Source organism: Epinephelus lanceolatus, chromosome 6 (assembly GCF_041903045.1).
Source record: "Epinephelus lanceolatus isolate andai-2023 chromosome 6, ASM4190304v1, whole genome shotgun sequence".
NCBI classification, from domain to species: Eukaryota; Metazoa; Chordata; class Actinopteri; order Perciformes; family Serranidae; genus Epinephelus; species Epinephelus lanceolatus.
In genome coordinates, this window is record NC_135739.1 from 40,290,435 (window position 1) to 40,313,671 (window position 23,237).

Consider the following 23,237-nt stretch of genomic DNA (forward strand, 5'->3'; position numbering starts at 1 on the left):
CTTCAAGTTCCAAATTATGCTGTTACGAAACAACTGTGATTGTTCTGTGCTTAATGCAACCAAAATAACACTGTCATTTTATTTTAATTGTGGAACACAGAGTCTGATGTGTAACTTGAACAACCTGTGCATGTTTGTCTCTCTCAGACTAAATAAAGAATAACAGGACAACATTTATCTAAGAAATCAGCAAATTCAGGCTTTGCAGAGAGATTTTTATTATGTTTTTATAAGACAAGAGAAACAGAAAAAGACAATAAACCAGCTAGAAAATAAAAACAAACTTTTCAAGAGAAATCTGAAATAAATAGAGAAACAGCAGAAACATTGGGCTCATCTGTGCTGCAGGATCAGTTTGGTTTGCATTTTAAATAAAAATCAGTTTTGGTTTGATTACAGAGTTTCTTTTTTGTTCTAGTTAAAGCGCGTCCACAGAGAGCAGTCGGTGGGTTTGCTTTAGGTATCAGTGCAGTCAGAACTTTGTTTAGGTTAACAGAAACAGCAGAGGTGCAGTAGAAACAAGACGAAAATACCCATTTTGTTTTCAAAGCGTGGAAAGTTTGAGTCGACCTTGTTCCTGCTTGTTTCTTTCACACTGTCTTCTCCGTGCTTACGCTCGTCTGAGTGGTGGAGCTGTTGGTGTATGTGGGGACGCTGTACTTGGTGAGGACAGATTTAAACTGCTCCAGTGTGGCGTCGGTTCGAACTCCCGTTGGGTCGAAGTGAGTGCGACTCACCCTGAAGCTGGCCTCTGTCAGGTACTGAAGAAACTTGTTCAATCTTTGAAGAGAAAAAAAAAGGTATTATACAGTAAATGTATTCAAAGATGTATATTTTCTTAAGTATTTCTATAGAATTTTAAAGGATTGGTCTGGGGTTAGTCTATATTTTTCAGGATTCCTGAGGTCAAACATCTCTTACTTTGGCATGTTCATGCCTCTGATGCTGTGGCGGTGGATGCTGTAGTAGAAGGGTGGGTGATCCAGAGATGCATCACACTTCAGCTTCTTCACTACGTTCCCAGACTCTTCTCCCGTCTTCCTCTTCCCTGCATGAAAACTAAATATTAGATCTGAACAAGAAACTGAACTGCAGCAGTGACTCCATTTTACAAACTTCAGACCGTACAAGGCGCAGACCTTCGTAGCTTTATTTTACATTCTAGTGAAGATCTCAAAGTTTCCAAAGACACCTTATCAGTCGGACTGAATTTTGGGGAAATGCATATAACATAATGCACAAGACATCTGGAATATTTCCATTTGTTGTGATGCTGCAGCTGTAGAAAAACAAGGAGTTTTTGTACCTTTAAGCTTCAGTGAGGTGTTTGAACAAGCAAAAATAAAATGCAGAACCTGTTAGTCTCATACAGTTTGGGAAAAGGCTGTTCTGGAAGTACAAGAAACTGAAGAAGATAAAACCAAGAGCGTAAGAGGTTCAAGAAATCATTCACATTTATGTTTTCCCTGCAAAGCTTCAACATTGTAAATTCTCTGTTGAGTGTACAACACAGTTGAGCTACACTGCTCTCTAGAGGATAGAAATGGAGCTACAAAGTGTAACAGGTCTGTCCTGCAAAGTGAGAGGAAGCCCCTGCTCTTCCTAGTTTTCCTTGTTAACTAGCCCCTCTCTGTGATACTCTGTTATTGGTCTATGATATATTGGTTTTAAATCCTGTAAATAAAAGGGGGGGGGGGGGGGGGCAGAATTGCTTGTGGTTGTTTGCCTATTTGTGAACCAACTGCACTTGCTGTTTACATCTATGTCTGTAAAAACATGGATACTTCACATGCATCTTCCATCCAGAAGCACAGAAAATCTATACAATCAGCACAGTTTCAAGGTGGACACCCAAGATTAGTGTCACCAATTCAGTATCTGACCAAATGTCTCTCCTTCTGTTCCTGAGTTATGGTGTTGAATTATGTCCAGAAAAGTATTTTTGCAGAACATGATGATGTCACAGTGAAATTAACATTTGACCTTTTGGATAGAAAATGTCATCACTTCATTATTCTATTCTATCAGACATTTATTTTAAGTTCTGTCACAGTTTTTCTGAGGTCACAGTGACCACTGTCCTTTGACCTTCTCCCACCAAATCTGAATCAGTTCATTCTTCAGTCCAGGTGGACATTTGTGCCATATTTGAGGAAACTACCGCAAGGCCTTCTTGAGATACTGCATTCACAAGAACGAGATGTAGGCAAGTTCACAGTGACCTTGACCTAGGCTTTGACCACCAAAATCTAATGAGTTCATTTCTGAGTCAAAGTGGACATTTGTGCCAAATCTGAAGAAATATCCTCAAGGTGTTCTTGAGATATCGCATTCAAGAGAATGGAATGGATGGACAACCCAAACATAACACCTCTGCTCCAGCAGTGGCCGGAGACATAATTGAAAGAAATTATTTTAATATTAAATTTTAATTTTAAAAAACAGAAGGGAGACTTCAAGCTCATGAGCATACCAGTGAGAACTATAGAGGGTATACCATTAATTTCTGCATGCCAGCCTGAATAGTTTTTGGCTGGACTGCAGCATGGGAGGCCAGCTGTAAAAAAGTGTCTGCCCATCACTGAGTGAGAGTGAGTGATGACGTTGCACCAAGTGATGATGTAAGACACAGGGTTTCCCCATTGGCCATTGCTCTTTTAAAATGAATAGGTGCTGATAATCATTTTATGTAACCAGTGTAGCATGATAGCATGGTGGAATTAGCAAGCTAGCTGGCTAACTAGCTAGCTGCTACATGAGTAAATTTTAAAAACTAATTGCTTCATGCACACACTCTTGTCACAGCATAGGAATGCACATTGGTATCATCATATGAGGGAAAACTTTCATTTTCAGTAACCACTCTAACGTTACCTTTAAAAACATGGTGAAATTAGCAAGCTAGTTAGCTAGCTAACTAGCCATCTGCCATCAAAGTTTCGGACAGAGGAAAGAGAGGATCACCTCATCAATTTGTCTGAGGAACAGCCATGTCTGTATGACACATGCTTTGAAATTAACATTACTGAATATATGTTAAAATGGCCAAACTGGTGCTGCCACCTTTGTAACAACTTTAACAAGAGCTCAGACAATTAAAAGGTTTGACCAATTAATTGGCTCCCAATTTAAAGACGTTTTACAAGCTAACATTATCAGCAGAACTTGGCTCTGAAAGTGACCAATGGCTGCGCAGCCTCCACCAGTCTTGTGGGGATGTACATCACTGACCAAAGAGAAAAGGGGAGGGTTGTATTTATTGATCATTGGGTACAGCTCCAGAGGAAGTAGCTCCCCTCTGCTGTGTGACTTTATCTAAGTGAATTAATCTTCATTTTAAGATGTATTTACATGAATTTTTGGGCTGGAACACAACAGCGAGGAAAAGTTGATATAATAGTGCTGATATAATAGAGTATAACCAGAGACCATTGATAAACTGAGACGGCCCACTTTGGATTCCTAACTTTGTTATGCAACTGCTGTACAACAATTTCCCTCGGGATAATCAAAGTTCTATCATCATATTTCTTTCAACCCTAAAGAAACACGTACAAGCTAGTTTTGAGCACCAAAAAAACAAACCTGGTTTTCCACACAATATACGTATATAGTTGGGAAAAATCCAACGACAACTTGTATGCATGTTTGGCCAATAAGGCTAGTTCCTATTCTCAATAAAAACAAACCTGTGACTGACTCACCAGACTGCTCAGCAGGACCCGACTCCTCTCCGCTCTGTAAGGTCTTAATGACGACTCCACACTCCACTGCAGAGAGGAAACATTATTCTGTAAACAAGGGGTTTCTTGATACAAACATCAGACACACATGACAGATGAGGTGGGATGTTTTACCCTGGTTGGTGAGAGCGGACGGCCCATGGACTAAAGACTTGAGGGTGGTGCACTCGGACTCGCAGATCAGAGTTTTGACAAGCGGCTGGATGTCGTCCATGCTGTGCTTCACCGCTGCAGACAGCATCCTCCTCAGGAAGCCCGTGTTAAACAAAGGACCAGACCTGAACACAAACACACACAAACACACACACACACTGCAAGTTTGAAATCAGACGTTATAGTGATGCTTTCCTTATTTCCTTCAATAATGGACACTTTAACAGAGATAAAAACAGTATAATCCAGACATGTATATTTACATTTAAAATAATTTTGGCCCAACAGGAGAAGAATCAAATGACACAAACTCCCATTTTTGGGAGGTATCAACAGGTTTTTGGATATGCTCAAATATTGCAACATTGACCTTTTCAAGAAGGCAGCTGAAGGAATGAAAGATGAAGGTTGAATTTGGTGAAAAACTTTGAAAAAATGCTGGCACAAGTGACTTTTTTCATATTTTGACGTGATAAACAACATGTTAGGCCACGTTAATCGCAGTACACACAGCTGCATGTAAATGGTAATATTACTGGATACATTCATTTTCAGGACGGCACGGTGGTGCAATGGTTAGCGCTGTCTCCACAGCAAGAGGGTTGCGGGTTAGAATCTGCCTGCCGGCTGGGGCCCTTCTGTGTGGAGTTTGCATGTTCTAACTGTGTCAGTGTGGGTTTTCTCTGGGTTCTCCAGCTTCCTTCCACAATCCAAAGACATAAAGGTCAGGTTAATTGGTGACTCTAAAAAAGGTGTGAATCCAGGGTGTACCCTGCCTCTTGCCCAGTGTCAGCTGGGATAGGCTCCAGCCTCACTGCAAACATGTGCCTGGATAAGTGGAGGGGATAATGAATGGATGAATGTTCATTTTCATTAGCCACGGTTAGTAGGAATATGGTCTCTTTGGGAATAAGGGCAAAAACCGGAATATTTTTTGTGCATGTAAATGTAATCGATGGCAGTGTCAGCTGCAACTCAGTAGTCATCATTTTTGCATTTAGGGTGCTTTCAGACTGCATTGCTCACATTGTTCATTTTAGTCAAATTGTACAGTTTGAAAACGAGGCTCCAACTAGAAAACAATGTTTTGATGTATTGGATGTGCTGAATGTGCATATTAAGGCAGTACAGGAGGAGGCGCACATTAATAATCCTCTGGGACTGTAACATGCTCATGCATGTTTAACCCAAACAATGTGTAATGTGACTGCAGTTGGTTTGGATCAAGGTTGGAACACGTTCTCAACACAAACAAACCGCACAAGAGTTTATTTGTAACAGGACTGAGACCACCGCTTCAAGAAGGTCTGAAGGTCCGGTTCTTTGGTAAGCACCCAAATGTGATTGCTGTGTTCACACCTGCCCAAACAAACCACACTTAGGGGGCAAATGAACTTGAGTTCGATTGAACCAAACCAAACAGGGCAGGTGTGAAAGCATCTCCAGTCGGTGCTGCCACCAGATGGCTGAGGCTTGCTGGATTAGATACAGTTTTCAGTGACTTCTCAGCTCAGTGAGGTGTGTCTGTCTGTGACTGATGCTGCTGTGGGCAGTGGTGCTGAGAGGTTTACCATAATGGTCCCAGCTGCACCGCTGTCTTTCCAGGCAGACTTCCATGGCAATTACAGGGCAGCGTGTCTGCAGGAAATACGAATAAAGACATGATTTACTTTCTGTATCTACCGCAGTTTCCTGTACGTATTCTCTGCAGAAAATTTAACAACTCACCATCCACCATGTTTCCCTGTTTGAGGAAGACTCTCTCCTCACACCACTGACAATGGACCAGTTTCTTTAACTTCTTTGCTGACTCGTCAGCCTGTGTAGGTCCTCTGAGGACTCTCACCACCACCAGGACGAAATGCTCCAACGCCACCGCCAGCAGCACCTCAATGCCTTTATTACAGCGAGCTGCAGCTCTACAACAGACAGCGAGAAGTACGTTTTCTCTAATCTTAGTACCACATTGGGTTAGACGTACATCAAGAATTTAAAGTCTTACCTGGCCACAGTGGCTACCACCATGCGTGCAGCTAGCTCTTTGTAATACTCAGTGCGTACTATGTGACAGCCATAGTGACGCAGGGTGACATTGGGAGACTTGGCGTACAGAGAGCCTGTGTCTGTGGATGTCACAGAGATGATCCCCAGGTTCCGGACGTTTCTGAAGGCCGCATCCAGGTAGTTCACTGCTGTCCCGAATGGATCCAAATGACTGAAAGATTCAAGAGATAAAGTAACTTCTTAAATATCTAACAGCAAATATTTAGAAAGCAGTTGTCTTTATTATTCTGCAGTATAAAAAAAATGCACCCAGGCTAATCCCCTTTGACAGACAAGCTAGACACATTATAACTAGTGAAAAAGTCCATTAATGGGGTAAAAAAATTAATTGGTAATATTTCTTGAAAGAAGCACAGAAATCAAGCCACTACAAAAAACACACTATCCATCTAGTAGAAAAACACCTGATATAATCAATGAAATTTCAAAAATATTTTCAAAAACCGATCTACAAAGAAGGATTGAAACATTAATGTGTACGTTTGAACCATACAGGGAGCCTCAGCAGGTCATTTTTTCCTTTTATTAAAAAATGAACATGAAATGAAAATGAAATAAAAAAAACATGATTGAAAAATGGATGTAATCAATAATTTAATCAATTTTAGATTAAGATAATCAGATCCTGGCTGCTACTTTTGCAGTATTTCTGGGACTATTCTGTATTTGTCTTGTTGTCATCAAATCTCAAATGTGTAAGTCCATCTTGCAAAACTTTCTGACTTCTACTGAAGAAGTAAATCTTCAAAACATAAATATATAGTTTAATTTTTTAAAAGTTTCAGTTTTTTCCCAAAACAGCTGCTTACTATAGTTTTTATCAAACAAACAGGAGGAAATAGTGCATTTGTTGGTGACGATCCACATTTGGTGCTCTCGTGAGTATTTGGTGCAGCAGGACGGTGTATGTGGGATTGAGCTAAAATGAACTACTGTGTGTGTTCATAGTGGTGAAGGGACATGTCACCCAGTGCAACATTGTGGCTCACTGATATGTTTTAACAACAATGGAGCTCTATGATACTCACACAATACTTGTCAGTAGATTCAGTCACTGTTAGTTTGAGTCTGAACATGAAGGATTTGGTGACAAGAGGAAAAATAGTAAATATCACCAGACTTAATATAAATGGGACAGATTCAAACATGTTTTTGTCATTTTTAGATTGTACTTTAAAGTACTTTCTTTTCCATAAGTTTTTGCAGTTATTTTTACAGAATAAAGGCTAAATGATAACTATAAATATGTATTCGTCCTTTTCCACCTAACCGCATGTCAGCAAGTATTGATAAATTACTCAAACTAATCTGATAAATAAGATAAATTGATTTCAACGTTGATAAAAATCTTCCTACTTACATGTAGTCAAAGGGCCACAGGTGCATGGTGACGTTGGCATCCATCTTGGCGACTTCCACTGTAGCGATGGGCGCTCCCTCTCCTTCACTGCTGGTCCCATCGGGCCCCCGGGGACCTCGAGAGCCTCCGTCCACCCGGATATGGTTGAGTTCACAGTTCTCTTTGATCATTTTGACGCATGTGTCGCTGATGTCTGTTATGGTCACTTTGACTGCATTACGAAGGTGCTTCGCCCACTGGAGGCCCATAATCCCTGAGTGACAGAGAGAGACACAGAGAGAGGGGAGTGTTGAAGTGAAGGTCCGGAAATATTTCCTCAACCAATACTTCCAAGGCACAATGTAAATGTATACTTTCTGCTCTTTCCATTTTAAAATATGTTTGACATATGTTTTTAATGTTTTTGTTCTATTCAAGATTCTTGACTTGCAGTACTTGTTTCCTTTTTGCTTTTCTCTTACTTAATACTGTACCTAGGCAAAGTCCTTGTACATTGAAAATCTACATGAAAATAAACCCGATTCAGATTCTTATGTGGTTTAACTTGATAATCAATCTTCACAGCAAAGAACCATTAACACGCTTATTGGTCTCAGATTCAGACCTCAAGATGTTAATTTCTTTAAGCTGGAGCTGCAACAGTCAGTGTCTCTCATTTTTTCTGTTAATAAATTACTCTATCCCCCTATCACAAAATGCCCGTAACAAAATGGCTTGTCGGGTCTGACCTACATTTACAAAACTAAGTACTATGCTCAAAACTCAGTCGACAGGTAAAATAATTCCTCTTATTCGCAGGAATGTGACTCCACTAGAATCTACTAAGGGATACCTGAAATAATTTTTTAAAATATGTAATTTTTTGGTAATAACAGATGAAAACATCTCAACAATTGGAAGCCTTTTTTCCATTTGCTTTTTGAAAATAAGATATTTGGGATAAATTACACCATTTATTACTTGATCACACCACCACAGGTTTTTATTACTGCAAAAAATCTGCTGGAATTTTTGTCACAGTAGATTTGAGTGCAGCCCTAAATGTGACATAATTTACACATAATTTGGTTGTTGCTGCAGCACAAACACAGCAACACAGACAAATAGAGAAGAATAACAATGAACTAATAAGAGGAACAAAACACTATAATATGACTAAAGTACGAGATAGACACTTCACATGAGCATTTGGACATTAAAGTGTCAGTGGTGTGATTAATGCTGCATAAAAATCAGTGTAACATATTAACATAATATAGTATAAAATGGTTAATTCAATCTCACCTGTGGCTCCAAAAGCATCCAGACACTCGATCGGGCTTCTCTCCTCCGCCAGAACAGCGAGCGAACAAAACACCAGCTGCCTAAAATACACACACAAACTCTGCTTAAAAGGATGGTTGCAATCAAAGTTTAAAAAAAACTGCACACACGCGTATATTTATAAGAGCTAAAGTCTCATGTGAATGATGCTGACCTGTTGGTCTTCATCTTGCGGTTGAAGTAGGTGTCACTCTTCTGAGGGGTGGTGTGGTTTGGGAGGAGCTGGACGTTGGTTCCAAGTTCTTTCATGATTTCATACGCCTGACCAGACGGAGCTGCCGACACACATTACACATTGCAATCACTCAGAAAAGTCATCACAGTATCATTACTTTTTTTTTTGTGCAAAACCATCCATAGAGGAATCTCTGAGGATTATACAACTTGAAGCTCTATATGGTGCCTCAACAGAGAGCATGACTGAGGCAGGATCTGGACTAAGGAGCACATGGTTACAGTAAGAGCTTTTTAATATGGTGCAGCAACTGGTGTTTGAACATAAAGCATGTCTTCAGCAGATGTAGAGACAGTGGCAGTGTAGATGCAACCAGCTAATAACTGAGTCTCATAAAATGGAAGGTTCTGGATGTCTCCACAGCATATAGAAATGAATCCTTGTTTTGACAACGTTTTCTCAGAAGTTTGATTATTTCTGTGCTACGGCAACATGGAATTGGCTAGATGTGAGCAATGCCCAAAACCCTGTATCCTAGATAAACCTGTAAACAAAGAGATGCCCAAAGAGAACAATATCTGTCTCTTTAATGCTCCAATATATTCATCAGCTAGTCTCTAACTGTGTCTGTTTGCTACTGAGCAGGTAGTGTACTATAGCGTTTTACAGCTTTTTCTCTGAAAATGGCACTATGAGAGCAGTGAGAATGAATCAATAAAGTTGTGGGCCCGACAGATAAACAGTGAGCTAGAACTTACTGTAAAAATCCAAAATCTCTTTAAAGCTGAGGGGAACTGCAAAGTTCTACTTTCACATTCAAGTTGTCCACTATATACTGTAAATATGTGAAACTAGTGTAGAAATTTGTTTATTTCACTCAAGGACAACAGTGAAAAAAAAGCTTATGTTTGTGACTCTTGATCCTATTGTATCGTCTTATTATGATATGCAAGTGACCAAAACTGGATATCTAGTCTGATACATAGACTATACAAATAATGGACACAGCGTCTGTGACTGACAGTTTTGAAGCCTTCAGTTTGGCATTTCGGCTGTCGCCATCTTGTTATTTTGGGAGCCAGAAGTGACCATATTTTGGATGAAAGGGTGGAGCTGTGGAGGAGTCAGGGGTGCACTGGACTCACAGACTGTGGCGATGCCTTGTAGACAGCCTGTAACTCAGGTTGCCTCGCTGTAATATATGCGTAACTTTGGGCATTAATAAAATGTAAATGGGTAATTTACAAAAAAAAAATCACAACCTGTACACTAGTCATGAAAGTTGAAATTATCTACAGAGACCAAAACTGTTTTTTGAACCAGGCTGTAAATGTTTATTTATGCGGTTAGATGTTTTATGTTTTCATGGGGATCCTGGTATGACAACCAAAAAAAAAAAAGACCGGGTAACATTGTTAGGTGGTCAGCAAGATTATCAGCAAGCAAGAATCCTCCTTGTCCTCCTTGACATCTTTTATGGCCACATCTCAAGGAAACAAGGAAGGATTTTAGGGAGTTCAGGGCCGGGTGTCACTTGAGCAAAGTGCGACAGATTTAAAATTCCCCTTTGTCCCAAATTCAATAAACATGCTTCATTTGCACAAAGAGTAATTTTTACTTTGTACTTTTTGCTCACACTTAGCAGGCTTTATTGGTGTACTGTTACATGTTTAATGTTATTGTTTATCTGTGCTCCGCTGCAAGCTGATTTTCCCCTAGTGGGACAATAAAGAACTGAACTGAATAAGAGAAATAAGCAGCTTGAGCCTGGAGAGTATTAACCAAAAAACTGTGTGACAAACTGGAGGTGTGGAGTGTGAAGGATGTGGGTGTTCACCAGGGAAGGTCCGACAAAGACAGAGTATAGAGCTGCATTATGTAAAGTCTAGGATCCAGGATTTTTGGATCCTAAAGGGGACCTATTATACTCATTTTTTGCTTAGATTCATACTTGTATTTTGAGTTTCTACTAGAAAATGGTTGCATATTTTAATGGTCAAAAAACACTTTATTTTTCTCATACTGTCTGTGCTGGAACACCCGTATTCACCCTCTGTGTAAGAGGCTCCATTTTAGCGCCTATCTCATAAAGCCCTTCCCAAAAAAAAGGCTCAGTCTGCTCTGATTTCTCAGTGTTTCCAAATCTTCAATATCTCAGCGTCCCTGCACTGTCATTGCAGCTGGGAGAATGGCTTAATGTAAAAAATCTGACATTGGAACAGTACATACAGTACAGGCCAAAAGTTTGGACACACCTTCTCATTCAATGCGTTTTCTTTATTTTCATGACTATTTACATTGTAGATTCTCACTGAAGGCATCAAAACTATGAATGAACACATGTGGAGTTATGTACTTAACAAAAAAAGGTGAAATAACTGAAAACATGTTTTATATTCTAGTTTCTTCAAAATAGCCACCCTTTGCTCTGATTACTGCTTTGCACACTCTTGGCATTCTCTCGATGAGCTTCAAGAGGTGGTCACCTGAAATGGTTTCCACTTCACAGGTGTGCCTTATCAGGGTTAATTAGTGGAATTTCTTGCTTTATCAATGGGGTTGGGACCATCAGTTGTGTTGTGCAGAAGTCAGGTTAATACACAGCCGACAGCCCTATTGGACAACTGTTAAAATTCATATTATGGCAAGAACCAATCAGCTAACTAAAGAAAAACGAGTGGCCATCATTACTTTAAGAAATGAAGGTCAGTCAGTCCGGAAAATTGCAAAAACTTTAAATGTGTCCCCAAGTGGAGTCGCAAAAACCATCAAGCGCTACAACGAAACTGGCACACATGAGGACCGACCCAGGAAAGGAAGACCAAGAGTCACCTCTGCTTCTGAGGATAAGTTCATCCGAGTCACCAGCCTCAGAAATGGCAAGTTAACAGCAGCTCAGATCAGAGACCAGATGAATGCCACACAGAGTTCTAGCAGCAGACCCATCTCTAGAACAACTGTTAAGAGGAGACTGCGCCAATCAGGCCTTCATGGTCAAATAGCTGCTAGGAAACCACTGCTAAGGAGAGGCAACAAGCAGAAGAGATTTGTTTGGGCCAAGAAACACAAGGAATGGACATTAGACCAGTGGAAATCTGTGCTTTGGTCTGATGAGTCCAAATTTGAGATCTTTGGTTCCAACCGCCGTGTCTTTGTGAGACGCAGAAAAGGTGAACGGATGGATTCCACATGCCTGGTTCCCACTGTGAAGCATGGAGGAGGAGGTGTGATGGTGTGGGGGTGTTTTGCTGGTGACACTGTTGGGGATTTATTCAAAATTGAAGGCACACTGAACCAGCATGGCTACCACAGCATCCTGCAGCGACATGCCATCCCATCCGGTTTGCGTTTAGTTGGACGATCATTTATTTTTCAACAGGACAATGACCCCAAACACACCTCCAGGCTGTGTAAGGGCTATTTGACCAAGAAGGAGAGTGATGGAGTGCTGCGGCAGATGACCTGGCCTCCACAGTCACCGGACCTGAACCCAATCGAGATGGTTTGGGGTGAGCTGGACCGCAGAGTGAAGGCAAAGGGGCCAACAAGTGCTAAACACCTCTGGGAACTCCTTCAAGACTGTTGGAAAACCATTTCAGGTGACTACCTCTTAAAGCTCATGGAGAGAATGCCAAGAGTGTGCAAAGCAGTAATCAGAGCAAAGGGTGGCTATTTTGAAGAAACTAGAATATAAAACATGTTTTCAGTTATTTCACCTTTTTTTGTTAAGTACATAACTCCACATGTGTTCATTCATAGTTTTGATGCCTTCAGTGAGAATCTACAATGTAAATAGTCATGAAAATAAAGAAAACGCATTGAATGAGAAGGTGTGTCCAAACTTTTGGCCTGTACTGTATATGGCACAAAATAAGAAAACACATCATAGTTCCCCTTTAACCTGAACAGGGGACTGAAAGTCTACTTTAATTCTGACCATTTTTTTAAATCTGTCTCCATATCTCCCCACATCTGTCCAGTGAAGCATTTGTGCCAAGACTGTGTCAGTGTTCATTACCCGGCTCCTCAAACGGCACGTCTGAGCTCCCTGAGTAGCTGGCTTCAGTCTCTCCTTTGTTGACATGTCGCTTCAGATGGCTGATCATATCCGTCTTGCGGGCGATGGTGACAGAACACACCACACAGTGGTAGTGAGCCACGTGTCTCCCTGAGGCCTGGACAGAAAATGACAGAATATTAGTATATTTCTTTGATAAATATGTTAGTGACAGGATGAGGTAGAAGCACACTGATGATGTTTATTTCTGTGTGGGAGTTGTGTTTTTGTACTTTGTTGCTTTGCCTTTTTTAAAAATTAATTCTTTATCTTTATTTCTAAGCAAGCCACTTTGTATTTAGTCTTGTTTGTGTGTTTGTATAGGCTGGGCATGGGAGGATTTAGAGGTTCTGTTTGGAAATCTTTCTTCTAGTTCACGATATTGATGTTATAATCAAAATAAAGATGCTACGTAAAAATAAAAAAAAAAATCAGAAATGACAGGAACCTTAAAATAAAGCATTTCTGCAGCACAATAACATTTATGCTTAAGACAAGTTTGTGAAAAGTGAAAAGGGATCGACATGAAAGGTCCATCTGTGGTGATGCAGCTTGAAGCCACAGGGCAGTCAGTATTGTTCCAAGCTGAAGGGAACTTGATCTGCAGATAGCGTGTGTCTAATTTCTCACCGGATCTCCACTCAGGCTGGGCTTCAGGTTTCTGCAGGGCAGGTGGCAGATGCACATCTTCTGGCCTGTTAAAGGTCAAGGGTCAAAGGTCAGTAATTATGTTGTTTGAATTCAGATTTGATGAGCGTCTTCACAGTCAGCTTGATTTACTGAGACCAAGATATCAGTAGATGATACGTTCACACAGTTTTCTGTGTTTTCTGTAAACAGATCTGGACATGACTAATTTTAGCTTTGTTTACTTATTCAGACATTCCAGTTTTAAGTAGGCATCCTACAATATGTGGCCAAAAGTATGTGTACTTCTGTCCATGTACTCTGGAGCTGCTCATAGGCTACACTGGCCAGCTACCAATTAGCTGCTAGCTAATAGCTAATATTATTAGCTATTAGCTATTAACAAATTTCAACCCCCTAGGGCAAAGATTTTGGCTATCAAAGGGTGGGGTAACCGACCGACAGACAGAGTAGGCTATAGAGCTGCTGGTTGCAGCTAAAAAATGCAAAAAACATTTGGGCAACGGGGTGCTTGCAACTTCATTTCAGGACCTGTTTGTCCCCTTGCACAAAGCCAGCCCCATTAAGAAATGGTTTTCCCAGTTTGGTTTTAAGGAACTTGATTGGTCTGCACAGTAGCCTGGTGAGACCATCCTGATGACGTGAACTCAACATTCTGTTTCACTCTCTGTATCAGTCTCTATCGTACAGAGTCCCGACCTCAACCCCATCTAACACCTTTGGAATGAACTAGAACAACGATTATGAGCCAGACCTGATCGGCCAGCTTCAGTGTGAGTGTGTATGTGTTTCATATTCCTACCTTCAAACTCCACATAGACTTTCCAATGGAGGTTCTGCAGGTGTCGCCGGAGCTTGTGGCTGTAGCAGGCTTTAAACTTCTCCTCAGGGCACAGAGGACACGACTTCCGTCCCGCTGATGAGTGGAAACACAAAATCAATTAGCAGGGTTGCAACTAACAATTATTATCATTATTGCTTAATTTGCTGATTATTTTGGCTTGTAAAATGCAAAAAAAAAACATATTTCAAATTTCATGTCATCACAGATCTCTTAAGACAAATATGACATCTTAAATATCTTGTATATTCGACCAACACTCCAAAACTTAAAGATATTTTGTTCACCATCACAGGAGACATAAAAAGCCACAAAAATGACCAACTGAGGCGCTTGGACAAGTTACATTTTGGCACTTTTGCATCAAAAATTACAGTTAATCAATTATCAGTGGTTTCTGATTCATTCTCTATCAACTGACTAACTGTCCTCCAATTCTACCTCTATGTCATCTGATTTATTTATTTTTTCACAAAATAAGAGAAACACAGGAGAAGAATGGTGAAGATTTACAGAATAACTGAACTTACCACCATTGAGGTCAACCAGCCCCTCGAGGCCCTCCAGTTTAGTTTGGATGGAGATGTGTCTCTCTGTTTTGCAGAAAAGGAGAGCATTCAAAGTTTTTTTCTTTGAAGTCAGAAAACATCTGCAAAGTTTGAGTTGACTATCCTGTCATTAAAGTTTCCTCCTTCAAGTCGGTGAACACAGATGGTATGAAGCCATATCCACCAATCAATACACAAAAACAGCTTTTATGAACTCACCAGCAGTTGTGGTTGAAGGTTTAGCATCGCTGTCTGCAGCAGCTTCAGTCTTCACAGCCTGTTCTCCAGCTTGGTCACCAGCTGACATTGCCTCTCCACCATCTCCACCTTGACAGACAGACAGGAAAGGAAACAAGATGGATCTGTAAGCTATTTTGATTTTTGTTGTCAAATACATGGTGCAATAAATGCTGTTTCCACAAACAGAACGTTAGTTCAGCTTAACGTGTTTGAAGAGTGTCTGTCTTGGCTGACTGGCCACTTTTCAAAACCAGTTTATGTCCTCCCACTTTCAAAGGTCAGAGATGGAAAAATCCAGGTACATTCATCAGAGGCAGTGAGGCCACTAATGATTTTTTATTCATCTACAAAATTTCAGAAAATAATGAAACTGTGAAATGATTTCTTGTTTCCAACAGTACGTAACTCAAATATAATCAGTTTACTGTGATATAAAACAGAAAAACAGATAATCTGACACTGGAGAAACTTCAACCGGAGAATGTTTGAATGTTTAGATAGAAATTCTTAATATAGCATTTACAAGAATTACATTCCTGGTACTGCAGGGAAAAAAACAATTACAGCCAGCTCAAGGACAGTATTTCTAAGATAGTTCACTTGAGTATCTTCATTTTTTTTACTTTATACATCTACTCCACTACATTGTGGAGGCAAGTATTATACTTTTTACTCTGCTACATTTATTTGATAACTTTAGTTACTTTGCAGACTCAAATTCTAAATACAAATAAGAGATGGGAAGAGATACAATTTTATCAAAAATCATGATTGAAAATAAAAAGTTGATTGTGGTGAACTTATTGGGATAATTGTGAATATTATGTCCAGCAGCATCCAAAAAGACTGTTGGGCAACCAACAATTAAAGAGATTCTACGAAAACAGACTGCATACAAACAGCTGAGAGGCACACTTGCATGTTCATTTTAGGTGTTTTGAGCATATTTTAATAATCAAAGGGGTTATATCGGGAATTGCAATTATGTTGGCCAGGATAATTGTGACATGCAATTTTCATATCCTCCCTTGCCTAATACAAATGATTAATAACTAATAAATGGCTTCATAAGCAGTTAAAATTATCCCCACCTTTACCAGTTGCAACATCCAAGATGAATAGAAATATGTCTTTGAAACTGGCCCGAAGGCTCTGAAACTTCTGTATAATGTATAATTTTTCCTTTTGTACTTCAACTATATTTACAAGCTAATATTTTTATACTCTTGCTCAAGTTTTGAATACAGGACTTTACTTCTCACAATTGTTTTTCCCCAAAGAGTTGGTTTTGCTTAAGTAGGCTAGAAGATCTGAACCCTTCTTCCACCTTTGACTTTCACAGTTAAAAGAACAATAAAATGAGGAAACAATTGATGATATAGAGACTTTTTGGTGACTATTTAAGATCTTGAGTAGTAATTTGGTCTCATAGCCTCAGTACCTGTTCCCACTGTAAGTTTACACAACAAATTAACATATATTGTTATATTAAACAACAAATGAGCATAATTTAGTCACAATAACAACATGTTAACATCATGTATTTACAAACAGCATCTTCTCCTTCCCACACTTTCTAAATCCTACAATGAAGTTTAGCTAACCTAACGCTAGCTGGTTGTTAAACCAACATGTCTGGGCACGCGGCTTCGTAAATATTAAACGGTTAATATGCCGTTCATAAACGGACAGTTGATGTCCAAGCTGAGCGGTCCTGTAGTGCAGCTCCGCGATGAGACCGTGTCATATGAAACTGTGGTGCAACCCAAATCCAGCACTCTAATAAAGCCTCTACGGAGAGACACACTAACGTATGATACTACTAACGACAATGGTTCAGCTAATATTAGCTTAGGACGCTTTTGTCGCTGTTATTGTTGACTATTTAGGTCCTATGGCGGAGCTCCGTGGTGAGGCCCTCGTTTAGTTCAGCAGTTACAAACTCATATTCTCCGTGAATTCACCGAACAGCGCTGATGATGACTACACGACAATTTATTATCCACTTTAAGGTCCCAAATTTAGCATTCAGACTACAAACGGGTGCAGTTAACTTACGTTTGATATCGACGTCCTCCTGGTGTAGCTCAGCAGCGTCTGCCTCTTTGAGCTCCGCCATTGTTAACTACAGCAACATACGCAGGAAATGTTCTGTCGTACGTACTTTACGTAAACTGCGCAGTTTGTAAACGTAAGTTTCGGTTGCATTTCACATACACACATCTTACAAAGTTCACTTTTTGTATTGCTTGATATATTATTGATGGTCTTCTATGATTTAATATCTGTAACCATGGACTTGCAGCAGATTTAAATACTTTTTTGATAGATTGACTCGCTTGCTGATTCGTGTATTATCCGGGTATAAAGTCTATTTTAATACATCTTTTTTTTTTAAGTAATTGATGTCATAAGTAGGCCTATACACAGTCCCTTTAGACTCCATGTAACGTTTTAGGTACTTGAGTAATTATTAATTAGTTTGTTTTTAATGTAGCCTAAATAAGATTGGCTTGTACCTCATCTCGAACATGGATCTCGAAACCTTTTTTGTTTTTTTTACTAGGAAGGCATGACCCGCCCTACTCTTCCTCTGATTGGCTTACCCTGATATTCTTGTAGCAATGCATTTTAACCCAAGCCTAACCTTACCCAATCGTCAGTTCTCATGCCTAAACGCAAAGCTGCACGTAGCCAATCAGAGGGAGCGTAGGACGGGTCATACCTTCGCCACACTGGGAAAAGAAAAAATGACGACTTGGGTAAAACGATAGGTGGCAGCAGAGCGTCATTATGCAGGTGTCCCATGGTCTACGACAGTTCTCCATACCGAAACTCTGCAGACAGCAGAGTCCTGAGCACAGCTGCTGCCCAAAGTATCAACATTTTCCTATTTCACTCAGTGTGACTTCAAGAAAACAACATTCTGAAACTATAACATCTTAAAATGACAAAATCTGATGAGTCATGTTTTAGTGTATTTCAGATGGGGCTGTAGTTTCCATTCCTGGAAAACGAAAGTTAAGGCGCGTTAAGAGAGAAAACAGGACTTTATGAGCAAATGCCCAACCTCCGATCGCTTCCGATTCACTGTGAACATTCACACTGTGTGCTCAGCAACATCACATGGTTTACAGCAAAGCAGAAGCTGGACGTCCAACTGATATTTATTGAGCAACTGAGTCAAAGAAGCAGCTGAATGATGAGGTGAGTAGCTACATTTCATATCAATGTATGAGTTAATATTAAGAAGGCGATCATTATGATTTATTTAAGCCTCAGAGTCGGACATATTAACTTTATGGATCCCACAAGACAATGGTGATGATGTAGAAATATAGGCTAGCTTATGTTCAGAGTCCTCAATCAGCCAACTTCCTTCAGTGCTGCATTCTTTCTTTATTCTTCTCCTCTGTGTTTCTGCCTTCTTCCCTCTCAGTCAGAGCCACAGGGATTTCAATTATTTGTATTTTATTTATTGTTTTCAACAATTGTTAGGCTACTGGTCGATCGTTCTCTAAAGGTTTTATCTCACTGCCAGGAGTAGGCTATCATTTCGGTGGACAAATTGGAGAAATGCTAAATCCATCTTTTTTGTTCAGTTAATTCTTTTTCTCAGTCCATTTACCCTTGCGGTGTGTCTCTCACAATTTCTTTCCTTTCCTTTCTCTTCCTAGGCTCCTTACTTGCCTCCTCCTGCCTTACCTCTTTTGGCCATCTTTTCTTATGTCTTAACTCACCCTCTTTTGTCTTTTTTTCCCCCATCTGTCCTTCTTTTACGCCTTTTTTGTTTGATGTACTACTATATATTAAACTACCCAACCTATATAAAGTAACTAAAATGAGTTCCACATTTACCAGCTGCAACATTATGTGATGAACACATTAATACATTAATAGTTATGATTCTGTATGAATCCAAATGGGCCCTTTTCGGTAATGACTAGGCTGCATTTACTTTTGGTACTGATGCTAATACTTTAATTTGAGAGACATTTTGAATGCGGGACTTTTACTTTTAAGAGATTATTTTGACTGTAGTGGTATTACTGCTTCCTACTCCATTCCTTCCTTCCTTCCTTCCTTATGTCTTTACTGTCCATCCAATTCTCCATAATCCATTGTTACATTTCCTTCTTTCCCTCCATTCATGAGATAAACAATAGTTATCCAAACAAAGTACACTTCACAGCATATTGTATGAACCTACTGATGATGTGTTTGAATATTTGTTATCTGTATTCTCCATCAGTGCTGCTCAGAGTCAAACAACACTGAAGTCCAAACTGGAGGCCCTGCAGTGCCACTTCACCTGGGATCTGGACCCTGGTAGGCCCAAACTCTGCCTCAGGCACAAGCTAGAGGACATTGGCACCGAGGAGGGAAACAGCTGGCTGGGTCACATTTACAACCTGCGTGGGTTCATTAAGTATGACCTGGGGTTTAAAGAAGATGCCCAGAGTTTGTTCAGCAAGGCTGCAGAGGCCTTCCGCCAGATGAGAAACGCAGATGAAGGTCCCTGGTTAGTGGTGAACTATGGGAACCTGGCTTGGTTGCACCACCACCTGGGAGAACAAGCAGAGAGTCAGGCTTACCTGTCAAAGGTCGATGCCCTGATGAATGAATATCCATCTCCATCTCAGGATGAGCTCCATCCAGAGATCTGTGCTGAAAAAGCCTGGACCCTGATGAAGTTCAGCGCAGAACAAAAGCAGCTGGCTGCAGATTACTTTGAGAAAGCCATCAGGATGCAGCCAGGCATGGTGGAGTGGAACACCAGCCATGTCTTAGGGTTAGTGGGTGCTTTCAAGCACAGTGAAACAGGGCTAGAGGCTGACATCTTGGAGAAGATGAGACTGGCCAAGGAGCAGGATCCAGAGAACTTGTACCTCGCTGTTCACTACCTTGAGCAATGTGCTAAGAAAGGAGACAGAATTGAAGATGAAGCACGTGAGTTGGCCATAAGGGTTTTGAGAAATCCTGTCAGCAGCTACAGCGGTATAAAAGGGTTATTACGAGTTTACAGACACTATGTATCTATTGATGAGGCCATTGATTTGGCAGAGGAGGCTCTGGAAAACCATCCAGATGAGCGTTATCTGAAGAGATGTGCTGCACTCTGCTACAAATGGAAGATCCTTTTCTTCAGGGACAGTCGCCCAAAGCAAAGCATGATAGACAGAGCAATCAGTCTCCTTAAGGACGTGATTTCTCTTTACCCTCAGCCCTCACGTATGAAGAAAATAGACCTTGCAAATATATACGCAAAGTCAAATTACGGCCAGGCTCAAGCTGAGCAGATATACAATGAACTGCTACTAAGTGATCTTGAACCTGTGGACAAACAGATGATTTACAACCACTACGCAAAATACTTAAACTTTGAAAGACAGGATCGTAACGGGTCAGTAAGATATCACATGAAGGCAGCAGCGATACCGCAACAATCCTACTTTCGTGGGAACAGCATCCAAGCTCTGGAGAGGATTAGAGACAGAGGCAGGAACCGCATGTGTAGAGAAATAGAGGAGTTTCTGGCAAACCTGCAAGAGCCATAGTGTTTACAGCACTGGTTTTAATGGGAATTGCATCACCAAAATGATCTGTACATACTGATTAATTTGATTGCACATTAGGAAAAACAACAGGAAAGACTTGTAGAAGTTGTAGAAATAATTACTTCTTAAAATAAAGTTAAAATTGGTATGAGAAGCTGAGAGTGAAGACCCGCTGATGGCAGCATGGCATGAATTAAAATTTTGCCCATTAAATGCAAATTAGAGCAGATATACTTAATGCCTGCTAATCCTCTGACAGTGAGTCTATTGAAACAAATGGATTTCACCATTATAAATGTGAGCATGCTTATGCCTCAAATTAGTCAGTAGGGTCTATGCTAAAAGTGCTTGTCAAATAATTAGTTAGGATTAGTAACGTGCACCACAAAAGATGATTAGCACACAAAAGATGGTTAGCACAGTAATGAGGCTGTAAATAGTACAAATAAATACAGCTATTAAATATAAAATGTATGAACTTATTCTCCTGTAAGTGACCAAGCAAACTGACCAGTTAGCTCTGAGTGCCTTTTCCCTCTTTTCAAAAGTAACTCAGTCCCCAGAGCAAAATGTTGGCTAGTGTTTTGATGGTGTAGCTCGCCAGCTACAGTAGTTTACCAAGTATTTGAGTAGTCACTATGTCAACAAGCCTCCAGAACTGAATGTTAAGCAGAGGTGTAGCCAAGATTATTTCACTCTGATGTAAACACAAATGTGCTGCTTGACACAAAATACTAAAAGTTGCTCACCATATTTGCTAATGAGTGTGCTACACTTGCTAGCCTGCCAGTGTTAATGCATTTGAGGTGTTCAGCTAGAGGGCATCACATGACAAGTTTGCTTCAGTGGGTCTTAGAAAACAGCTTAAATATGGTGGATAATTTCAGCCAGAAGTTAAATTCAAAGGAAAGAAGGCAGCAACACCCAATTTAAAACATGGAAAGTTCAGTGAACTCATGGTTGGTTTTGGCCTTTTCATGGCTAACACAAAGAACAAATGGTGTATTTTGAGCTGTATCCTTAAAAGGCAGGTTTCAACAAGTGTCTGTCAGTTTTAGTTAAAGCAGGCTAAAGTTAATGGAAGATGAGGCTATTTAAAAATATCTAATGAAAAACTGTAAGCAGTATTACACTAAATTTGTACGAAAAGGACAGAATCATCCAATAAAGTACGAGCACGGTCTTTAAATAACATTCCACTTTGAACATATATATGTTTTTTCCAACTTTCATGTAATCATGGTGTTTTTCTTTTCCTGTTGTGCTGATGTTTTCCCTTTGCACTGCTTTTTAGGTTTATATTAACACTCGATAATGAATATGCTCTGCTTTAAGAAAAATAAAACTGGTAATGTCATTGTTATTTGATGTATAGGATGTATAGGCTAAGTGTGCCAAGCTGTATGTAGTTGTACACAATGTATTTGTGTGTATTAAATAAAGATTATGTACACTAAGAAATCTTATTGAAGTTTTGGTGGTTATTATATAAGAAATTAATTACTGTACTCCATACAGTCTTGTGGTAGACATATTCCATTTACAACTTTTGACAGCTAAATCATTTTTTTAAATTTCAACTTTTAAGTCAATATAGAAAAACATTAAACACATTCGACTGTTTGTTTTGAAATATATGTAGTATATTGTACACAAGGCACTCAATGGACATTATTTAAAGTGTAACTTTTGAAAACTACTACTACACTACACTACTACAAATTTTATTTTATTTTTACTCTCAACTTTAAAGTCACCATGGCTGACTACACATACAACTGTATGACAATATAAATGATCAAATATGGGCCTTTGTGTAGAAAAGATGTTTTTTTTTAGATTTTTTTTTTCCAGTTAAACCAGGCATATCCAAAGTCTAGCCCACGGCCAGACCTGGCCTGTGGATTTTTACTGGCCCCAGGCATGTTGGTCAAAAATAAACAATTTGTGGCCCATCACAGAATGTTGGTGAGTCAAGCAAGTTCACTTTGCATTGTTTTCCATTCACCAGGGCTATCATACAGTTTGTAGACATGCACCAAGTAGGAACTATGCAGGCAGACCTAATGTGTTTTCATAAACAGATGGTAAACAAGCAAACAGACAGTGACCTAATAGCAGACTGCTAGGGAGCAGACATGACCACAGCAAAGAAGTGTAAAGTTGTCAGCAGGGCTGCTGCTTTCAGGAGTGGTGAAAAGTTGAATACTTTCCCACTGAGAGATAAAACAGTTGCATTTGTCTCATTTGTAGCCTATAGGATTTTTTTTCTTTAATGACCCATATGATTCGAGAAGCAGCTGGCCCTCCAGGTATTTTCACATTATATAATCTGGCCTCCATTCAGTATAATTTGGACACCCCTGAGGTAAACAAAGACCTGACAGAGTGAAGCAGTAACCAAACCGTAATCTGGTTTAAACTGTAGGTGGCAGCAGAGCGTTATACTGTAGGTTTCTTCACATAGCAGCTGTCATAGCCCCTCATCACTCTGCAGACAGACGCTGCTCAAAGTGTCCACAGCTAC

The 23,237-nt window shown here is 39.9% G+C and overlaps 2 protein-coding genes across 2 annotated transcripts; one reads left to right on the forward strand and one right to left on the reverse strand.

The window, feature by feature from the left end:
• Positions 1-198: 198 nt before the first annotated feature.
• Positions 199-17,284, reverse strand: trmt1l (tRNA methyltransferase 1-like). Its single transcript, XM_033648107.2, has 16 exons — positions 17,211-17,284; positions 15,132-15,239; positions 14,895-14,957; positions 14,326-14,439; positions 13,506-13,570; positions 12,837-12,993; positions 8,798-8,918; positions 8,605-8,684; positions 7,321-7,573; positions 5,899-6,111; positions 5,625-5,815; positions 5,468-5,534; positions 3,858-4,021; positions 3,705-3,770; positions 922-1,048; positions 199-780 (listed from the first exon to the last, which is right to left on the reverse strand). The coding sequence occupies exons 1-16, from the start codon at positions 17,269-17,271 to the stop codon at positions 591-593; spliced, it is 2,040 nt and encodes a 679-aa protein (XP_033503998.1). The 5' UTR covers positions 17,272-17,284; the 3' UTR covers positions 199-590.
• A 787-nt stretch (positions 17,285-18,071) lies between these two features.
• LOC117270493 (interferon-induced protein with tetratricopeptide repeats 5-like) lies at positions 18,072-22,171 on the forward strand. Its single transcript, XM_033648131.2, has 2 exons — positions 18,072-18,359; positions 19,405-22,171. Exons 1-2 carry the CDS (start codon positions 18,352-18,354, stop codon positions 20,708-20,710), a joined length of 1,314 nt encoding a protein of 437 aa, XP_033504022.2. The 5' UTR covers positions 18,072-18,351; the 3' UTR covers positions 20,711-22,171.
• Positions 22,172-23,237: the final 1,066 nt, after the last annotated feature.

Coding starts and splice junctions, on each gene's coding strand:
- trmt1l (XM_033648107.2), bottom strand. CDS start 17,271: ATGGCGGAGCTCAAAGAGGCAGACGCTGCTGAGCTACACCAGGAGGAC. Junction 13,571..14,325: donor AGTCTATGTGGAGTTTGAAG/GTAGGAATATGA, acceptor GACCTTTAACAG/GCCAGAAGATGTGCATCTGC. Junction 8,919..12,836: donor CGTGCCGTTTGAGGAGCCGG/GTAATGAACACT, acceptor GTGTGTCGGCAG/CTCCGTCTGGTCAGGCGTAT.